Raw genomic sequence first — 22,105 nt, 5'->3', positions numbered from 1 at the left:
ATGGGACTGTATTACAGCATCCACAAGTAATACTATAACTGTTGCATAAACGATTGGGTTTTTCAAAATGTTGCAATTTTGAGTGCTCCTTGAAGGATATATTTTTTGCACAGTTTCATAACTTGTGTGGAATATGTTGTACATTGTTTACTTAAGAGCGTAAGGACATTTCTTCTCCTTAGAGGAAGTAAAACGTTACTTCACTGCCCACAACTGTTGAGCAAAAACATACAGCAGTAACATGAACACTACTCTGTAGACTATGGAGATATCACATGCATGTGTGTTAATTCTAGAAAACAAGATCTCTCCCGTCTCAGCTATTTTCAGCATAAAACAAATTAGCCCTCCAATGTAAAAGATAACTCCAGCTGAATTATTTCAGCTGTGTTGAAGTGTTGGTATTTTGATTTTTAAAACTGGTGGTAATGGGGGGGAAACAAACCCTTCAGTGCCACTCTGCCTAAATTGTTCTGGGCCTGATCCAAAGTCTATTGAAGTCAATATAGTGGTGTTGTTTTTTTTGTCAGCGTCTATGAAAAAAGTCTTGTGGCTTACGGTTAAACTTATGGGGTTGGGAGGAGTGTTCTGTGCAACTTATAAACCAATATAATATTTCGATTTTGAACAATTTTAAACTTTCCTACTCTTAAACTTTATGCGCCAAGTCACTTTTCCTTCTGGAGTCTGTTCAGCAGCTGTGCCTTGGCTAGCAGCTAAGAACCTACTAGACAACTTACCCCAGCATGCAGTATTGCATTTGTGACTGATAAACAAGTGTCTAACTGATGCAGTTGTTCAATACTTTTAATTATTTTTTCTGAGAAACATACATTGTAGCCATCTTTGTTACATGATCAGACTCTGCTTGCATCCCCTGAAACATGCCTCTTCAACTGTTAAATCTTATACTTAATGAGTTTGTTTTCTGTTCTTTATCATTAAATATTCATAATTGGACTTTCCGAAATGCATAAGTATTTCTTTGCTCAATTACAGAATGGTGAACTAATTTATGGCTGTAAGGATGATCAGGACTCTCTCTCTGACTGGAATGAACTTGCTCGTCACTTAAAACCATTCTTCTTCCCTGCAAATGGAATGGTCAGTGGACCGCATTGTACAAGGACGATTATTAAAGAATTAATCCATGTAATAACAATGACTCTACTTAGTAGTACTGATGCCTGCAGGGCAGGTAACATGAAGACAGTTCCCATTTCACTAGGAAGGAGCTACTGTGAAGCAAGTGCTTTCAGTAAGGAGCTGGTAAGAAATGGTAAGATTTATTTCACAGTAATTAAATATATCATAATACAATCCAGGGTACATAATACACTGAGTCAGATCACTGCATTTTATTTACTGTTTGCTACTTAGGATGAGAGTTGAAGCAACAAGTGTGGGAGCGTTGTTACCTGTTTAAACACAAGAAAGTTAATGGGCTGAAAAGCCACTGCTCTAAAATTCTTTTACGTTCACTCTAGATAATTGATTTTGACTAAATTTAAATTTGAATTAATACTTTTTAGTATTGCATCTACTGATGATGAAACTCCACTCATCAGTGCAAGCATGTAAAAGCTGTAATGGAGAAAAATGAAAGAGAAAATATGTACTCCAGCTGATTACTGTATTGTGTCTTAAAAACACTGTAGAGTTTCTTGCCTTAGTTTGAGGTGCAGGCTAGCTGCTATTTTAACTTAATTTAGTTTGGATTATTTTTTGTTTTTTTTCCACATGAGGTAGGTATTTAAAAGGAAAAAGGGTATGTATGTGTGAGAAATGGAAATGAGGATTGGGAGTTGGGGGGTGGGGCAGAGCATATTACATCCTCACTACTCTAGTCTTGCAAAAGTGCAATTAGTCTTCAAGACATTGTCGCTGGTTGGGGGACAGCTCCTATACTGTAGCACTATGTGATCATGGAACCATTTCTAAGCAGTAATTGGCATTTAGTGGGTGTGCTTGATCCTGACATTTCAGATGCTGCATTACATATGCATATTACTGTTTTGACTGAGATTTTTCTTTAAGTTGATCTCCTGAGTTGAATTTCTTTGAAAAAACAAGTTTGTTTGGTTTTTTTTAAGTCAGAGAGTACAGTTTTCTACAATGTATAATAGCTATTCAAGATCTGAAATGCTACATGACTTGATGTGATATAGATTACCTTGTAAATCAGTCTGACTCATCTGGGGGATATTTTCGAAAGCACAAAGGGAAGATGGGGCTGAACAGCCCCTTGTGGGTTTGAATATTTCCAATAATGTCAGACCGAGCATGGAAATGTGTGAGGGAGATTTTTTTCTGTTCTTTTTTTTTTTTTTTTCCCCTTTGAGTGTTTTGTCATGAAAGAAAGAAAATCTGATTCCATCCCATAAGATTCACTGCACAGTCAAACTCTAGTGTTATACGTAATATAGTCATTCAAAATGTGAAATGTTGAATGCCCACCTCTTACGATTTTACTATTTTAAACCTAAGAATCAGCCTGTAGCTTTTCCTTCAGCTGATCAAGTTGGGGAATAGTTGGGTCTATTATGTAAAAATAGTTGTTCTTTTTCAACCTGCGTAATTTGAAAACACTTTTTCTTCTAGGTAAAAATAAAATGGAGAGCTCTGGCTTACCAAGGGGCTGTCTACTTTATAAAACCCTTCAGGCTCAGATGCTGGACATGCTGGATATTGAGGGACTTTATCCTTTGTACAATAGAGTTGAACAGTACTTAGAGGAGTTTCCTGAGGAGAGGTAAGACTTCCAGGCTGTCTTCTGTAATGTGCTCAGGAAGGTGTAATGTGATAATTTGCACTGCAGACTCTGGAAAGTTTCTGTCTGTAGAGATTTGTCTTCTGGTTTCGATACAAATTCAGGGTATCATAAAACTTGGTGGAATGGATGAGACCATTGGTTCACAGTATAGCATTATGCCTCTGGAGGTGACCCATACATAGGGGAAGGCTGACAAATAACAGTGAAATGTATTAGCTTTATGTCTGGCCTTGTAAAGTTGTGAATGTTAATGACCATTAAAATGTTCAGCTCTATTTTTAAAAAGCATCAGCCTTAGTATTTACATCTGACATAACAGCACTTTGTTTTTTTCTAATCACACTGCCCTTTAATTTCACCACTCATCCCCTTATTCTGATATGGGACTGGGAATTAAGGCGGTGCTGAAAGTTTTCATTTTGATCTTTATGCACCTCTATGCAAGCCCCACCATACCATTTTAATGGACCTTTTCGGTCTCAGCTGTCTTTCTACGAGAGGCAAAGAAACTGGACACAGCACTTCAGATGGTGATGGGATCATTAGCCACTGTCTCAATATTTAGGAGCTTGGGTCTGTACTCTCTGCCTTCTTGCACCGTTTTTTTTCCTGTGTAGAGTGTAGTCTCAGCAGTTCCTTGCATATGGAAGTCTTGGTGTCTCTCCACTGATCTATGCTTGTAACTTCTGCTTCCTGAGTAGTGTAGTACTACTGGTTACGTAGCTCTGAAGAGGAACCTTCCCAAGGGCAGCTTGTTTGGGGGCCTATTAAACTTGCTTTGTTGCCTCAAAAGCTGGAAATCCCATCTCCTTAGCTTGGGATTGAAGCAAAATTGTTCCTTTGCTTCTCTCTCAAGTAACTTCAAAGTCACAATGCAGATTTACCAATGTAGATGGATTTCATTTTAATAGGGGTGAGGAGGTTGAAGTTTTTCATAATCTTTCACTATACCATGGCTATAACAAACAGCCTGGCCCCCTGCCCCCTATCCACCCCCTCCCACTTCCCGCCCCCTATCCACCCCCTCCCACTTCCCGCCCCCTGACTGCCCCCCTCCAACCCCCCTGCTCCTTGTCCCCGACCGCCCCCTCCCGGGACCCCACCCCCTATCCAACCCCCACTGCTCCCTGTCCCCTGACTGCCCCAACCCCTATCCACACCCCTGATAGGCCCCCCCCCAGGCCCCCGACCCATCTACCGCCCCCCATTCCTTGTCCCCTGACCGCCCCCTACCGAGCCCCCGTCCCTAGCTGCCCCCCCCCCCCAGGACCTCCCCCCCATCCAACGCACCCCTCTCCGAACCTCCGCACCATCCAACCCCCCCTGTCCCCTGACTGCTCCCAAGGACCTCCTGCCCCTTATCCAATCCCCACCCCCTTACCATGCCACTCAGAGCAGCAGGACAGGTTTATTGGAAAGCCTAGGAGGTGGGCGGGCACAAGCTGCCCTGCCCACATGGTGGTGACTGCGGGGGAGGGGGGATAGCAGGGGAGGGGCCGGGGGCTAGACTCCCCGGCTGGGAGCTCGGGCTGGGCAGGACGGTCCTGCAGGCTGTAGTTTTGCCCACCTTTGTTCTAACCACATGGCCACCCTTCAGATTTGTGGATTCCTTGATACCATGGGACAGATTACTTTGTTGTGCCTCACTCTGCTGTTGATACAAAAAGATACAGCCTAATTTTTGCAGGCTGGCCAGGTGTGTAGACACAATACAGCACTGTACAAAATCTGTTTCAAATCCTGCTGTTTCTGAATCATCTTTGGTAGAGACCCATTACGTTGCCTTGATCTTCATGCTTTTCATTTTAGTGTCTAGATATGGAACTTCTAATTTAACCTTTCATGTAACACAGCAGATAAACTTCTGCACAATCTAATTTGGGGCCAGTTTTCTGGTTGATGTGAATATATTTCCATCTAGATTTCTGCTAGGAAAGATAACCAAAGCCCAATTCAGAGCTGTAAGGATACAATTCCTAAGAGACCAATCTGAGGGAAAGTTCACAGAAAGGTAGTTGGCTCCTGCTGCTTACTAGTGGAATCCTAAAGGCCACTTGTTTTGGGAAACCCCAGAGATGAAGGTGAGGTGGATGTTGTTTTTTGATTTAAAAACAAATTAGTTTTTTTATTTAGATCAATTTTTAAATTAAATACATATTTATTAAAAACTATTTAAAATTAAATTTGAAATCAAGAACCTATATTAAGGTCTAAGATTATTGTAATCTATTCAAATAATTTAAATTCAATACAAAAAATATTGAGCAATACGTGTTGGCTTCCAAGTTTTAAAGAAGTCAAACCAGTGAACTGCTGGAAGTCATTGGCTAAGCAACTGGAGTGAGGGTTAGTTGAAGTGCTAAACAGCAGTAGCCTCTTCTACAGGGGGAGAGAGAATATTTTCTTCTTTTTCAGTTTCTTCAGCGTCTTCAGTTTAGTGACTAGTTCATTCAAAGTTACTAAATTGGAAATTGTAAAAGCAGGAAAACTTGTTTTCTCTCTTCCAATCTATGAATAAAAAGTAGCTGTGAACAGATGAGATGTACGAGTTCTAAAATCTTGAAGGACATTGTGACCGGAAACCATTCAGTTCACTAACTACAGATGCTGCTACTTTTTGTTTAAAAAATCAGCTGGTTTTAAATGCAAAATATCTTTTGATTTTTTTCTTGTCTCTAGCACTTTAAGGTATTTAATACAAAAATTTAAAATGCTTTTGTTCATTTTTAATTGAATTGATTGATACAAAATCATGAGTAGTAGATAAGAAATGCACATTTAATGTAAAGGCTATATTTAGTTGGAAATCAACATGCTTTAATGCTTACCAACCAATGAGAATCACCTTTCTTCCCCCCCTTTCTTAGCAAAAGAACTAAAAAATACAAATGCAAAACATGATTAAAATTGATTACCTCTCCCACTTCCCCTTTGTTTACCTGAGTGCTCTTTTTGGCAGTAAATCATGTGATAGAAGGAATTATTCTTTCACAGGATGTGAAATTAGGTTGTGGAATTCATCACAGGATGACCTTAGCACCAAGAATTTAGTGCATGTCAAAGTGGGATTTGACGAATGAATAAGAGTATCCCAAGTAGTTATTTTAAAGTTTTGGCAGGGATTTGAAACATAGTGCGTTAAGATTTTAAGCCAAATTCTAACTATTAGTATGTAAGATGAGACCACTAGGATGTGTGTATGGGAGTTAGTTCATTCCACATCTGCATACTATTGGTTTTCTTAAACCTTCCTCTGATGATACAGGATGCTTGTCAAGGTGGAATCTGATGCAGTGTGGCAATTCCTATGTTAAATTCTTCCTAGTGGTTGTCGAGGTGAGCAAGTTTGCAGCCTTGAAGTAATGAGTCCCTCGGTATTATTCAGCCAATAGTTGACATGAGTGTCTAATATTTCTTATCTCGTGTCTAACACACTTATGTCACTATTGAAACTTGTCCCCAGTTTATAATCTGATACAGAAAAATATTTCCTCAAATTCTGCCTAGATTATACTGAAACAAGTATCACTCCTCCTCCTTTGAAAGTGCCAAGGCTTAATTTAAGGTTGTGGATCCCCTATTGTCATCTGTTCTCTCCCTTACTTGATGGGCAGTTTAGTCTTGTGGGAGTGAGAAATTGATATGTTGGTTACAAATTGATTTCTGATGGAATAGAAATATCTGGTAATGTGTGACTTATCCGTTTCTGTACTCCATAGTAATAGCAACTGTCCAAGAGGACAGATATTACAGACAAATTACTTCTGTTAATTTAAGGCTGAGTTTTATGTTTTCCTGTCAATATGGGTAATGTGCAAAAAACCAAAATACATCATGTTTACACAGCTTAGCCACAGAAGTGATCAATTAGTGGAAAGAGAAGAAAACAAGGTCCCAGACAGAACATATAAAAGTCCCTATAGATAGTGATAGGTTCTGCTGCCCATCAGTCTAGTGGAAGAGCAATGGTCCATTACATGTTGGTAACCAGTGAAGAAGTAAAATAACCAAGTAAATTCTTAATTCCCCTGTTCCCGTCCAGTTTGCAGGAGGTACATAAAGATGTGCTCATAACAATGTGAAATTCTAATATATAATGACAGGCTTCAGAATAGCAGCTGTGTTAGTCTGTATCCGTAAAAAGAAAAGGAGGACTTGTGGCATCTTAGAGACTAACAAATTTATCTGAGCATAAGCTTTCGTGAGCTACAGCTCACTTCATCGGATGCATCTGATGAAGTGAGCTGTAGCTCACGAAAGCTTATGCTCAGATAAATTTGTTAGTCTCTAAGGTGCCACAAGTCCTCCTTTTCTTTTTTCTAATATGTAATTAACTATTCAGTTGCTCAGTGTGGTGCTTTTATAAGTGAGAATCTTCTGTGTTTGCATCATTGCTACTTGCAGTAAAATAGATGAGGAAGTTTATGGAGTATAGCTCTGATGTGAAATTATTCTAGTAAGACCCTCTCTGAAACAGAGAAAGTGATGAAATACTATGTTAATTTAGGCTGCAGAAATCCAAGATCAGTAGTTCTGTGAGTTTACCAGATTGCCATCATAAAATGGTGACCTATGTAGCAGCTTGTATTGAACAACTGCAATAAATGCCTTCTGGTATCTGTTGTTGGGGAAATACTAAGCACTGAGAGTTAAACTGGACTAACTTCAGATGGAAACCAAGTCCAGTTTGTTTTTGTAGTAAAAGATCACTCTAAGGCAAGGCCCTCTTTCATTTTGTATTGTCCTTTGTATTCCTTAAAATGTAACTTCCTTGTGTAATTTAGACACTAACCCCAAGAGGGTAATAGAGCTTCATTTGCAAAAGGTACTGTTTACTCTCTGAGCAGCTTCTGATATGTGGAAATCAACATTTTGATTTATAACTGAAATATTACATGTACAGTGAGCAACTGTAATATTGAGTCCTGCTAATAAATAGTTGGCAATATAACGCTATACTTTCTTAAAAAGTCAGGAAACATAAATTCAATTTTACATATTTTCTGCTGTGCACGTAGATTAAGCATTCCATTTGTCAATTTACCTGTATGTATCCTTTCTATCTGCTGTGCATTAGCACTAAACTAAAAACTTGTTCCCAGCTTGTTACTACATATTAGCCAACTCATACACTTGTGGCTTCAGTTTCTTAGGAATTGAAGTATTTGATGCAACAGTTCGTCTTCTAGTAAAAATGCCATTGCTCGGAGCCCCTGCAAACTGTGTGGGAAGATCTGCTGTTTCTCCATGTTTACAACATTACAGTTCTTCCCCATCATAATGCTGTTTTACGTTTACTAAAGGTTTACTCTCACCTGATGAAAACACCTTTTTGAAAGGTTTGGGTCAGTAAAGATTAGAACTGGATCAGTAAAACTTCTTCCTATTTTTTGTACTTATTAGAAGTACATCACAGATAGATGGACCTTACAATGAAGCATTTTATGAGAAACTTCTAGATCTTTCAACTGAAGATGATGGAACAGAAGCATTTGCATTTACAAAGGTACCTTTCTTCAGCGTGGGTGCTAAAGCTTACTTTATTCTGTCAGCTTCCATAAAGTATGTCATATATAATTAAGCTTGGCAGAATTTGATTTCTATTTTTTATAATTTTGATGGATAATTGATTTTTTTTAAAGCATTTTTAACTATTTAGACTTTCACAGTTGTGGGAAATTTTGGGGAGGTTAGACACTTAATGACAGAAACCGCCCTTCAGAAAGTTAGATTTATAACCATTAAAACAAATTGTCAAGAGCAAGTAAATAAATAACCTTAATTCAAGCAGCATTTTTCTTCCTTTACTTATCTGTAAATTTCAATTATTGTCAATGAAACTATTTTTCATCGGTATGTGTGTTTACAGTGAAAATGACTACTGATAATCTAATCCTTCCAAGTTTGTGTATGCTGTAACAATCAATGAAAGAGAAAATCCAGGCAGATGCTGAACAGTTAAAATTCCCATTGAAGTGCTCATCCCCTTTGAAAATCAGCTCATACTACCACTTTTTAACTAAACAAAGGCACTAACTATTCACAAATTCCTTACTCCTTTCTAAATCACATGGTACATTTAAATGAATAGCTATTTCATATTAGTTGACCTAGTATATAGAATAAATATGTACTCATGCAAAGCAGTCTGTATGAAGAGTTAACCATTTGTAACATGTGACACAGGAAAAATGTTAGTGAATGCATAAAGTCTGTGATGACATCGATATAATCTCCTCAACACCCTGAAGTGATTATTACTTTACATTTTCATTGTGCATGCTTAGATAATGTACTTTGGCTTTGCATCTGTGACTAAGTCCAGAAATATTTGTACAAGTGCTCTTACTATGGAGATAACCTATCCTGTTTTTACCTTGTGTGTAGGTTCAGCAGTACAGAGTAGCAATGACAGCTAAGGACTGCTCCATCATGATTTCCCTTTCACCTTGTCTACAGGATGAATGGTAAGGGATTCTGAAAGACAGTTCAGACAGCCAAGAAAAAAAGCTTTCTATAGTTGATTTGAGTCCAATAATCTTTAGGGTGTTTCACTGTTGGGTTGCCCATGTTGACAGTGGGAGTACTAATCATGAAGTTCTGATTAAAATATTTAGAATAGGAGGCTCAACTTTTTTTTTTTTTTTTTAACACTGAAACTACTTAGGGCTTGTATTCACTGCAACAGTTAGCTTGAGTTACTGCAGTTGAACTGTTGCATTGCCACTGCATTACTAGCTCAAGTATCACCTTCAACCTACTGTCTGACAGGCTACCGAACTCTAGCTAGAGAGTTTAACGTGGGCAACTCTCAAGTTATAATTTGAGCTAACTGTGCTATGACGCACTCTTAATTTGGAGGCTGAAATCTGTTTCAAAGTCCTAATGTTGATGATGTGTCTTTAAGGATAAACAAAAATGAATTACCTCAGTCACCATGGCAAAAGAGTTACGTTCTCATTCTTTATCATTGCATATCTTTTGATTCCTTTCTGGATATTAGGATTTATTCAATGTCTTATCATTAGAGTGATAGACTTTGGATGGAAGACATACTTGGTAGTGGCTGTGTTCATCCTCTGATTTGAGGTATGGAGGAAAGCTGCTTTTGAAAACAGATAGAGCCAACTTAACCCTTTTAAGTGACTGACCTGAAGAGTTAAGTATCTTGCTCTCATTCTGTCAAAACTGGTCATTCATCAAGAGGTGCAACTTTTGTTGCAACTACACAGCTTTAGTAACTTAGTGTCCATGTTGACTTTTTTGTCAACACAACCCTAGTCATCTCCTCAGTGAAGTCAGAAACTAATTTTCCGTGTGGATTTGTGCTGTTTTTGAGGATCAGCTCTGAAGAAGGTAATCTCTCTTCTCTAACCTATAATACTCGTTTAATTGTTGAGAAAATAAGATAGAAAATTCTCCCATCCAAACCTTTTACTTAGATTTTGTAAGTCATTCAGGGAATTATTTTCTAATATCATTGTTTTAAGATGTGTTCATAACACCTGAATGCTAGTTCTGATAGGCAGAAGGCAATTTTATTAATTCAGGACAATAAATTGAACAAAGTAAGTTTCATACAGAGGAAGAAGAGGCTATTACTTCACAAATGTCCTTTTTATATACTAAACTGAAGTGGCATTAACACTACCTAACACTACGTTATGTCTGAGCAGGTGATGGTTGTTTCTAGCTGTAGAAGCTCTGTGCAGTACTTCGACACACTTTTCATTTATACAAGTAGCTCTTGCTGCCAAAACCACCAGTTGAGATTAATTCATTTAGCAGTGGTAGAGCAATTTAGGGAGGTTTGGTTTAGATTGGTATGAAAACTAACAGGAAGAGGATTGGCATGTGTAAAGAAATGGCTTATTCATTCCTGTTCCCACATAATTTTGGACTGGAAAAACTATACCTGAGTTAAGAATGAACCATGGCTGCTTTTAAAAGCTACATCATCTGAAGTCCCATTTTTCTGGTTTACAATGCCTAACAAATACGGAGACGCTGGCAATGTACTGCATGTGATCTTTACATGTAAAACAGAGTTATTTGTGATAGAGCCTTAGATAGGCACTGGGCTTTGAATTTCCTCTAAGAATATAAGGTGTCTGTTTGCTTTAAACAAATTGTCTTGCAAGATTACATTGGTCTTCTTTTTCAGCTCTGCTCAAAGGCCTGTGGTTCTGGCATCCAGATCCAGATTCACCTTTTCCATTTCTGTCCTGGACCTAGATCTTAAGCCATATGAAAGCATTCCACATCAGTACAAACTTGATGGCAAGATAGTAAACTATTATTTGAAGAATGTACAGGCCAAAGATGATCCAGTGATGACAAATCTGTTCAAGGAGAATGAAGACTGCACATTAGTTCTCCATAAAGTGTAACTGTTTCCTTAAGGTTATGGTTGAAAGTGAAGGGTTAATGAAATGTAGTTACATTGATTTTCTATTATGTTCAGTGCATTTTTCAGCTGTGAATTCTTTTGCTTTAAGAAATATATTTTACTGGGTATGTCTTTCAAAGACATGGCCTAGTACTAAAAAAAAAAAAAACCCACCTTCCAATATATAAATTTAATCTGAAGGAATGTATTCAATATTACAGAACAGATGTGTGCCATACCCTGCAACGACATGACAGATCAAGTCCATGTTCTTAAAACTGAATGACTACTATGTGAAGCACCGAATGAAACATTCTCGAGTAATTCTCATTTATTCTTCAGTGCAGTTAAGAATTTCCAGATACATTGCACTAATGCAGAAAGCCTGATCATTAACATGAGAATTACAGGATGGCCTTGTACCTTGTGCATTTTAAAACTCAATATTTTAAAATAAAAGCAAACCAACCCCCCTACACCTGCTGCATTGATAAAACCAAATTTAAAATTAAGCCGCACTGAGCACATTAAAAATGCACTAAACTTAATTCAAAATAAATTGCTGCCCATGTAATTTAATGTTAAAAAACAAAACACACTACTGTATTGTATAATTGCTCTTTGGTGCTGGCTAGGTAGAGCTTGCATGTTAATGCAAATCTATTTTAAGCAGAGAGTGAAACTGAGAACTCCAGACTTTGTTTCCAAAAGTGGTGTGATCAGTCTGAAAAAGCTTTCTGTCACAATTTGTATAAATGTAAGTAGAAATTCACAAAACGAGGGGTAATGGTTAGGAATTTTACTAGGGAAGCAGCCTTGATTTTTAATTATTTCCTGGTTGAACATATCAGGCTTTCATCCTATGGTCCACACAGACCTAGTCCTGCTAAATTAGTGAATCAGGAACTAGCTCTTTCCTAATCAAATTGAGCTTTAGGAATTGTATACTCAATTTTTGTCCATATGATTTTAGACTGAAATCACATGCCAATCAACTTTTTTGTGCATTAAATAGCAGCTAGCAAAGGCTGCTCTTGAATCAGGCTGTGACTGCAATGACATTTTTCTTGAGGAAAGGGTCGACAGATGGTATTTGCTTTATCTTGTAAAGTTCATTGTAATTGTAGGTTGTGACTTTTCCCTGATGGTGAGTGTCAGTTAACTTTGTACCAACTTTTAGCAGTGGCTTTAGTTTGTGTGGTAACAAGTTAAACACATTCTGCTAAGCTGGAGAGGTGATCTGTGTGGATGAGGTGCTATTCTCTGATTCTTGTGAAGTTTAAAAGTGAAACTGCTTCAACTAGATCAAAAACAGTGGGATGAAACTATATATTCAGAAATGTGGGTATTGTGGTATAATGAACTACAGGTTCTCTTTTGCCTGTCTAAAAGCCTTCTTTACATTTCTTTGGGGTTCTCATACCCTAAGAATGTACAAGGAGATGTTCTTCAAGCCCATCTTAAAATGCTGCTATCTGTATACAGTAGGTATATACTGGTAATAAGTTTCAAAATATGGAGGTTGTCTTAACAAGGACTTACCTCTCCTTATAAAGTAGTACAGTAGATTAATATTGGGAGCTTGAATCTAATACCCTTCTTTCATTGTATTTTATTTGAACTTCTTCAGAGTATTGGCTTTCATAAAAAATGGCACCATGTTCATTGGCGGGACCCAATGTACAATTCTGTGAAACCAGGGACCGTTTGACAGTCGGGCCCAGAGTGGTGATATTCCTAATGAAAACTTATTTACACAGCAGTATTGCTTAACACTTAGGAGTGAACCATGTTACCTTGATCCGCTAAACCTACCACCAGTTAGTAATGTGCCTTTCTGGGGTGCAGTTGTTTGCTCTTTAGATTAGACTTGTTATATCCACAGCAATCTGACCTAGTTGTTGATTTATTGCTGTGTGGCTAGCTGCATTGTTGTAATAATACCACCCTCTGAGCAGAGGATTAAAAGAAAAGTCACAAAGGGGCTGGTCATTTTTAGTCAAAATGAAGAAGTTATCGACAGGAAAAAAACCAACCCAACATACTGTGGTCAGGTTTATACTGTAATTTTCCACTCTTGGTGTATGTACACCATAGTTTCCATTTACATGCAGGAAGCATCTAACTGTAGTTTGCTGCCATATGTAATTTAAAGAGGAATCTTGCTGGCACAAAGAATCAAGATTGCACAAAAATAGTGAAATGGATGTAGTAGTATTAGTTAGTTCTGCCTGCTCAGCAGCAGATCCCCAAAACAACCTTTTCTATGTCTGAATAAGAAGAAATTTGAAATAAATTGTAGTCTGTCAGCTACAGCTCCTACTGTTGCTCAACTGCATGCTCATCTGTAGGGGTAGGAAGGCTGAATCAAGCCACCCACATTGGTGCTTCAGTTCAGTTATTCCTTGCCAGAACAGAAGGGGATACTGTGAGTGACAAAATAGATGATTGATATTTTCTGGTAATGACTGACAAGCTTACTACTGTTTTAAACCAGGCAGGTCTAAGCCAAGATCTACCAGCCTTACCCTGGTTTATGTGTGAATGTAAATGTGTGTACACTGCTTGCTCCATCAAAATGTACACCAGCTTGTAGTTGTGTATGAATACTTACAGAATCATGCACTTGAGTTTGCAGAAGAACTCTTCATTGAAACTACTTAGCAAGGGAGTTCTATGTTTACATAAATTATAGCCTTTTTGGCCCCCTGAACCCAGAAAAATACACCATTTTAAAGGTACTAGCAATTAATTTTGAGCTTGCCTGCCATCACTTTTCCAATGTTTAAAGGCCTCCAAAAGTAAAATGAGGTGGTCACTTAACTACATGGAAAATGCCTGGCTATTGTAGTACTTTTAAAAGCCAGTGCAAAGTTGACTGTTTTCCTTCCCCTAAAAATGTATTATGGTTTTCCCCTTTGAGAAATGCTAGACATTTACAAGTGAGCTAATTCTAAAATATCTGACAGAGCCCTAATGAGGTTGCAAGAATTGTCTTGAAACTGCTTCATATTTGTTCATGGAATGTAAAGTATCAAGTTGACAATATTCCTCGACTGTTGTCTGCCAGCAGTAACCTATCTCCGTGATGATGCAAGCTTTCAGTGCTTCGAAACCAAGCCATGTTAAACAGTCATTAATGTGTAACACTTGGTGAAAGTAGTAGTGTCTGTTCTCCATCCACGTTATAGAAGCAGCAGCAGCTGTACTGTTCCACTAGCATTCACAAAATTGATTTCTAACCACCTGACTATTCTTCACAAACTTCAATGTGGCTGTATTGGTCATTAATTTCTGTAATTCTAGCTTAATTGAGTAGCAGGAATATTTAAATACAACTTTATTCTTTCAGTGTCACTGTTCTCTCTATTTTAAAATCACTGTACTTTTTGTATAGAGCTGTGAAATGAAACTTCTTTTTATTGACTTGAATTTGACAGCATATGTTCCTGTAACCCGTTCTAGAAAATGTTAAGGACAGAAGAACCACTCTGGTACATTAATTCAGAAAGTTAAATTTATACTGAAATTCACTCTAATTATTTTATTTGGCATTTTTGTATTTAAATTGCTGTATTTATTTTTCATGTCATGACAATTTATATATAACGTGCCATAATTGTACAGATAGCATGTTTATGGGTATGGTTTTTAAATGGAAAATAACTTAATGTTTATATTCAATAAAATTATAGACTGTATAACTCAATATCATAATTAAAAGAATTTCCAAATTTCTACCAGTTAAAGTTTTGTAAGTAGTATTCATTTCTCCATGCCAACTGATTTGATCAGACTTTCAATGGCAGCCTCGATCCCCAGCAAAAGGAGCATGTTTCTGAAGCACTGGGGTCCATTTTCCACAGCTGCTTTCTTATCCTGCAGGGCTGCAAGAAAAGATTAAATACAATTAAATCCTAACTACAGCAAATATACAGAGCATAAAACCTAGTTAAGAGGACAGTACTGGGCTCATGTGACTAGACTTAGAGCAGTACATAAACACCTCTGCTAAGGAGGAAAAAGTAGGTTGCACACTTAATTCAATCATTTGAATAAGGGGTTTGAAGCCTTTGCTTTATTTCTCTGTTAGACTAATTTACACATCAAGATTAAGCTTGGAATAATTGTCTCCAGTTGTTTGCCTCTGTCTTTAGAAAAACAGCCTGGTTATTCTCAAGCTTTAGAACAGCAGTGGAATGTAAACTAAAAATCAGCTGGTTAATACCCGGAAAAGGATAAAATCAAGGGATTCTGAACTTCTTGCTTTGCAGTAAGGGGCTACATCTGTATGCATTACTGAAACATGAAAATAAACATAGCCTGTGGAAGCTTCAGCATCACCTCAAGCTTCCTAGAGACCCCTCCAGAGCCTGACAAAGTAGTATTGTGGTTTCTGGACAACTCTTTCCCCTACCAAAGGTGCTGCCATCACAAACGGATTTCAGGTAGCTTCTGCCTGCTTTAGAAGAGGGGACCTGTTTAAGATCAGTCAATTTGGAAGCATGTGCAGAGGAGGAAGTACTAGAACATATTAGAGTCACTGTATAAATAAATACCTAACAATCAAAGGCAGTTAGATTTATAAAAACAAAGCAGATCCATCAATGTTTTTGGAATGTGTCTTCAATGAGACAGACTCCAGTGGCATATAAAATAGGTAGCAGGGAGCTTCTGTTTGACTGACATTTCCACCATGCCCTGCAACACACCAGAATGCCACTAAACTGAAATTTGGGATGAGATTGGGCTTTTTAATTAGTTTTGCTCTAAGTTTGTTATTTGTTGGAAGTTAAAGCAGCACAGCAAGCTAGATGAACCCTTCCCCCTCAAAAGAAAACCAACAATGATGTTGTTTCAACGAGCTTTGACAAAAAAATTTTTTGAAGGCGTCAGGCTGTGAAATGTTCAGACTCTAACAAAAGTTGTTCTTGGCCTGAGCTGTCATGACTTTCAAAAAGCATTACCGATATTACACACCAAGCACATTTTTTTAAACAGGGAACGCTTAATAGACATAGGTTTATGCCTATTGGGATGATAGACCAGTGTGTCAGTTTCAAAAACATTCCTAATAAAATGCCAGCTTTCATTTTTGCAGCCTTTCCTACAAAATACTAGTCAAAATAGGTTCTGCTAGATCTGCCACATATCACAAGTCAGAGCAAAGTAAAGTATGACATACTGTGTGTAACATGCTCTGTATTGTGAGCCCAGAGTCCATAAATACCAGGACACAAACTATTTAAAGTCAGAAATAGGGAAAACACCTTTAAAATATACAACAGGCATATTACCTTGCGCTGGTATTCTAGGCAGAAGATCCAGGACAGGTATAACTCTCCCTTCTTCATCCACATATATTTTCCAAACAATCATTAACTCAAACCTGTATCATGCATATTGGGAAGCACTTTAATGCACAAAAGTAGCTTGTATTTTTCTATGCCAAAGTTTTCTTCAGTGTATAATTTTTTTCCTGCAGAAAATAACTTATCAGAAAGTTGCTGCAGTTATGTCTTTTGCCCACCAGGGGCCACTGTGGCACTAGACCAGAGCAGCTGCTTTGGGGCCATCCCCAGCTGTGATAGGGAAGAGAAGGGGCTGCCTTCCTGAAGGCAGTAGGGCCAGGTCTGGATATAGGGGGACAGACTGGGGCAGGGGCTGAAGGGGAGTGGAGGCACAGGGCCACATGGGGATGGAGGAAGGGGGTGCCTGATCATTTTTCATTGTCTGTATTGTAACAGGCATAGTTGCTGACAGATTTTGAAATAAATTACCAAAATAATTGAAACTGGTGTGGTTGTAGTGTGTTATTTTGACAAATAAAATAAGCAGAATTTTAAAATATGCACAGAATTTTTAATTTTGTGTCTCAGAATTCCCCCAGGAGTAACTAATAAGACTTGGTAAATCTAAATGTAGTATAATGAAAAAGATTGGAGGACAGGGGAAATGATCACTTCCAACTTTGTGTAGTTCTGGTTTCCCTGTATAAGAAAATTAGCAAATTAATGCCTTATCACCTTCATAAACTGAGGGAAAAACTATGTAACCAAGACCCTTTGTTTCAAATAATCTTAGTAACCATTATTTATATATTTTGCGTTAGAAGTAATAATCAACCACACATCCTCTGAGGACCCTATCAATTTATTCACTATTACAAAGGCAAAATGTAATTCAAGCAGCTTACCCCTCGTACCGAGCAACAGTACATAATGAAATACTGTCTTCCCCCCACACATCACCCTGTACCTCAGACCCTCCTAACTCTTTGTGCATGAGGTGAAACAAACAGGCCCTGCAGCATGACGTTGAAAATTGGCAAATCTGGACCACTCAGACCAGGGGCAGGAAGACATTGCTGAATCCCAGGCTCTTGTAGAGAATTACTGCCAACTGCCCCTGTCTGTTATATCAATAGGGATCAGGATCTCTCCTGACCACAACTGTGGCAGGGTATCACAGGAGAGAACAAAGGTGGAACAAAACTGCAACCTCTAATTTGAGACACTTCCAATTTAAGGTATAGTGTGTGGCAGGGACATGTTTTTGATTTCAATCCTGGGGTCCCAAACCTTTCATTTTGGGTTGGTTTATGGGTCAGACCCATAGTGGAAGGTACCTACTTCCTGGTTCTGGATTGATACAATCAGCCTTGTAGGAATTTGGGACCAGATCGTTAGAAATGTTACAAGAGCAGGTATTTTATGAGATTTCCAGTGTCTTGAGCTAAGATCTTAGGAGAACACCTTAGATTTTACCCAGCACCGAATCCAACTTTGAACTTGGGCTACAAAGAGCTTTGGAACTGCTTCCTTGGCCTATCTTGACTCTCAGAGCTCTTAAATATACAGATTTGGGGCCAAATTCTGCTCACCTTACTGACATGGCTCCATTGATTGAATTACTGTCATCAATGAGATGAGCAAGATTTAGCCCCTGGTTCACAAACAGTATTTGTAATGGCATACATTGCAACAGAGGTATTTTCAACTAGAGCTGATCAGGATGAAGTCTAATACTAGTATAATTTATTTAAAATGTAATTCAAAACCTAAAATTCTACTGGAGCCTCCTACTGTCTCTCTCTTTTATGTTGTATATTTTTCTAAAGGGCTCTATAAAGTAGCAACATATAGTTGTCATCCCCAGAAAGGCCATAGTGAAATAGCTTGCACCACATGCTATTTGCTTCTTGTCTCCCAAGATTTTTGTATGTGTTGCATCTATGAAAAGCATCACACAACCCCATGGTATACACTAGAGTGATTGTTTATTTTTTAAAGAAAAGTCACCTATGTAATTCTGAGATTAAACTACCTTTCAGTGTATGAAGGTGAAACTGAAAAACAGTTATTGGTGGATTTATTTCCAGTCCTAGAGACCATTAACTCAAATTTCAGGTTTTGTTCAATTCTTCTTAAATACAGACATTAATAAGCATCTTGAAATGTCTTACCCAGAAAGTTCAGGGCTCCTTATAACCAGGTAATCTCCAGACGGTCCTTCAGGAAGTCTTACACTATCAGGATATTTGGCCTGTTAATAAAAAGGGAAATAAGAATATAACCAAGCAGTAAAGGTGGTAACTACACAAACTGGCTTCAGAATAAACTTTTTTTCCAGTTACAATTGATCTTAAGAACTATTAAAGACAAAGACTAAAAAGTGCTAAATTTATACTGAAGTGAATTGCAAAGCTCTAACAATGTTTAGACAAAATCAGGTGTATGTAAGAGCAAAATGTGTATTAAATGTACAAAACAAAACCTTCATTAATAAACTCAGTTTGTTAGACAGCATTGTGGCATGTCCATCACAGCTCCTTTTTTTTCCAGCAGAGATTCTCCAAAAGAATGAGAAAACAAAATGGATTAATTTCCTTGTTGGTTACTCAGATCATTTGTTGATTAAACATGTTTTAATGTTTCATCTTTTCTTAATACTTAACTTTAAAATGTGAGCATCAACACAATAAAATGTAAATAACAGAATTTCTCTTCTAGAATGACTGGCCAAAACTGGAAGCACTCTCTCTCCTAAACATTAAAACATCTGAATTTGTGGGGAAGCTCGTTAACACTCCAGAGTCGGACAAAATTTGCACTTAAAAGAGGAGGTTATCACCTGTAACTGGAGGTTCTTCGTGATGTGTGGTCCCTATTTGTATTCCATTGAGGGTTTACACCCCTGCACCATGCGTCTGGAGCCAGAGAATTTGAAAGTAGAGTCTGTTAGTCTGCGCATGCACCCTGGCTCACTTCAGGTTTCACCCAAGGTGATAAAGGGCATTTCCAGATCCTTTTTCACTGCAAATCCAGCAGATCTGCAGCAGAGGGGAAGGAGGGCAGGAAGTAGAATACATATAGGGACTACTATCTTTAAGGACCTCCTGTTATAGTTAAGTAACCTCCTCCTCTTCAAGGATGGTCCCTATTGTATTCCACTGAAGGTGATTAACAAGCAGTACCTAAGGCAGAGGAGGATGCAGGGATGAAGATGGAAGGGTTGAGCAAAGGACAGCTGCACGGAAGAAGGCAGCTGCCGCTGAGTCCTACACCAAGGCATAATGTGTAGCAATGGTGTGTACTGATCTCTCTGTGGCTGCTCTACCTGTCCTAGAGTGGTACATAGATTCAGAGATTCGTAGATACTAAGGTAGGAAGGGACCATTATGATCATCTAGTCACATCATGGAAGGAGGCCATATTCAAAGCCTGAGCTCTCATAAAATGGGCCCACACCCCAGAGTGCGGAGGCAGACCAGATAACTGAGGGAGTGTAACGCACCCCGAAATCCACTTGGAGAGTCTGTGTGTGCAGTGTGCCTGATGTTTCATTCTTTTAGCTATTCTAACAAACAGTCTGGGGGATTTCCTGACTGGTCTTGTCCCATCAAGGGAGTGGAGGAGTTGTCCTTCTTCAGAGTTGTGCAGCTTTGGGAAGAAAACAAAGTGAATGGATTGATTAACATGAAACTGGGAGATGACCTTTGGAAAAAATTTGGGATGCTGGCACGAGGAGACTATCTGTATGGAAAGTCATGAAAAGAGAAACCCATCATGGCCCCAAGTTCACGGACCCGTCTCGCCAAAGTGACAGCAATAAGGAAGGTGGCCTTTGTGGAAAGGAGGGATATAGGGCACGATGCCAGTGGTCCGAAGGGCTGTTTCATTAGTACAGATAGAACTAGGTTGAGGTCCTACTGGGGAGTGATGGGTTGGATGGGTGAGAAGGTTCTGATGAGGCCTTTCCAAACTCTAGCAGTCAACAGGTGTGAAAAGACGGAATGTCCTTCCAAATATGGTGATCAGCTAAACCCTGAGCATGTGGGCAAGACTCACCAGCCAGACACCCAGAAAATAATTCGCTGTAATAACTCAGATCCCATCCCATCTAACAGCCCATCACAGTCCATTGGGCATATCTACCGCTAATAGTTGAAGAGCAATTAATTGCCAAAATTAGGCTATCCCATCATATCATCCCCTCCATAAATTTATCAAGCTTAATCTTGAAGCCAGATATGTCTTTTGCCCCTACTGCTTCCTTTGGAAGGCTGTTCCAGAACTTCACTCCTTTGATGGTTAGAAACCTTCGTCTAATTTCAAGCCTAAACTTCCTGATGGCCAGTTGATATCCATTTGTTCTTGTGTCCACATTGGTACTGAGCTTAAATAATTCTTCTCCCTCTGTGGTATTTATCCCTCTGATAGCAATCATATCTCCTCTCAGCCTTCTTTTGGTTAGGCTAAACAAGCCAAGCTCTTTATACTGATCATTCCTCGGATCATCCTAGTAGCCCTTCTCTGTACCTGTTCCAGTTTGAATTCATCCTTCTTAAACATAGGAGACCAGAACTGCACACAATATTCCAGATGAGGTCTCACCAGTGCCTTGTATAACGGTACTAACACCTCCTTATCGCTACTGGAAACATCTCGCCTGATGCATCCCAAGACTGCATTAGCTTTTCTCACAGCGATATCACATTGGCGGCTCATAGTTATCCTGTGATCAACCAATACTCCGAGGTCCTCTTTCTTCTCTGTTACTTCCAAATGATGTGTCCCCAGTTTATAACAAAAATTCTTTTTATTAATCCCTAAACACATGACCTTGCACTTTTCACTATTAAACTTCATCCTACTACTATTACTCCAGTTTACAAGGTCATTCAGATCTTTTTGTATGATATCCTGGTCCTTCTCTGTATTGGCAATACCTCCCAGCTTTGTGTCATCCGCAAAATTTATTAGCAATTTCCCACTTCTTGTGCCAAGGTCAGTAATAAAAAGATTAAATAAGATTGGTCCCCAAACCGATCCCTGAGGAACTCCACTAGTAACCTCCTTCCAGCCTGACAGTTCACCTTTCAGTGTGACCCATTGTAGTCTCCCCTTTAACCAGTTCCTCAATTTTCATATTGATCCCGATCCTTTCCAAGTTAGCTAATAATTCCTCATATGGAACCGTATCAAATGTCTTACTGAAATCAAGGTAAATTAGATCCACTGTGTTTCCTTTGTCTAAAAAGTCTGTTACCTTCTTAAAGAAGGAGATCAGGTTGGTTTGACATGATCTACCTTTTGTAAAACCATGTTGTATTTTGTCCCAATTACCATTGACCTCAATGTCCTTAACTACTTTCTCCCTCAAAATTTTTTCCAAGACCTTGCATACTACAGATGTCAAACTAACAGGCCTGTAGTTACCCGGATCACCTTTTTTCCCTTTCTTAAAAACAGGAACTATGTTAGCAATTCTCCAGTCATACGGTACAACCCCTGAATTTACAGATTCATTAAAATTTTTTGCTAATGGGCTTGCAATTTCATGTGCCAGTTCCTTTAATATTCTTGAATGAAGATTATCTGGGCCCCTTGATTTAGTCCCACTAAGCTGTTCAAGTTTGGCTTCTACCTCGGCTGTGGTAA

General features: G+C 38.6%; 2 protein-coding genes across 13 annotated transcripts in view; one reads left to right on the top strand and one right to left on the bottom strand.

Annotated features, from left to right (window-relative positions):
- Positions 1-14,905, top strand: part of IPPK (inositol-pentakisphosphate 2-kinase) — a 100,615-nt gene extending 85,710 nt beyond the window's left edge. For all 10 annotated transcript variants that reach the window (XM_073352362.2, XM_073352353.2, XM_073352360.2 and 7 more), the window contains 5 exons: positions 1,000-1,279; positions 2,602-2,752; positions 8,177-8,279; positions 9,161-9,240; positions 10,938-14,905. In XM_073352362.2, the coding sequence (XP_073208463.1) occupies positions 1,000-1,279; positions 2,602-2,752; positions 8,177-8,279; positions 9,161-9,240; positions 10,938-11,163 (840 nt within the window). In that variant the 3' untranslated portion in view covers positions 11,164-14,905. The remainder of the gene's footprint in view (positions 1-999; positions 1,280-2,601; positions 2,753-8,176; positions 8,280-9,160; positions 9,241-10,937) is intronic.
- Positions 14,702-22,105, bottom strand: part of CENPP (centromere protein P) — a 319,800-nt gene continuing 312,396 nt past the window's right edge. For all 3 annotated transcript variants that reach the window (XM_073352368.2, XM_073352367.2, XM_073352369.2), the window contains exons 7-9: positions 18,628-18,707; positions 16,460-16,551; positions 14,702-15,049 (exon numbers count right to left, since the gene is read on the bottom strand). In XM_073352368.2, coding sequence (XP_073208469.1) covers positions 14,928-15,049; positions 16,460-16,551; positions 18,628-18,707 — 294 coding nt within the window. In that variant the 3' untranslated portion in view covers positions 14,702-14,927. The remainder of the gene's footprint in view (positions 15,050-16,459; positions 16,552-18,627; positions 18,708-22,105) is intronic.

Source organism: Lepidochelys kempii, chromosome 7 (assembly GCF_965140285.1).
Source record: "Lepidochelys kempii isolate rLepKem1 chromosome 7, rLepKem1.hap1, whole genome shotgun sequence".
NCBI lineage: Eukaryota > Metazoa > Chordata > Testudines > Cheloniidae > Lepidochelys > Lepidochelys kempii.
Note: the sequence above shows the minus strand (reverse complement) of the source record. Positions and strands in the feature narration are given on the sequence as shown.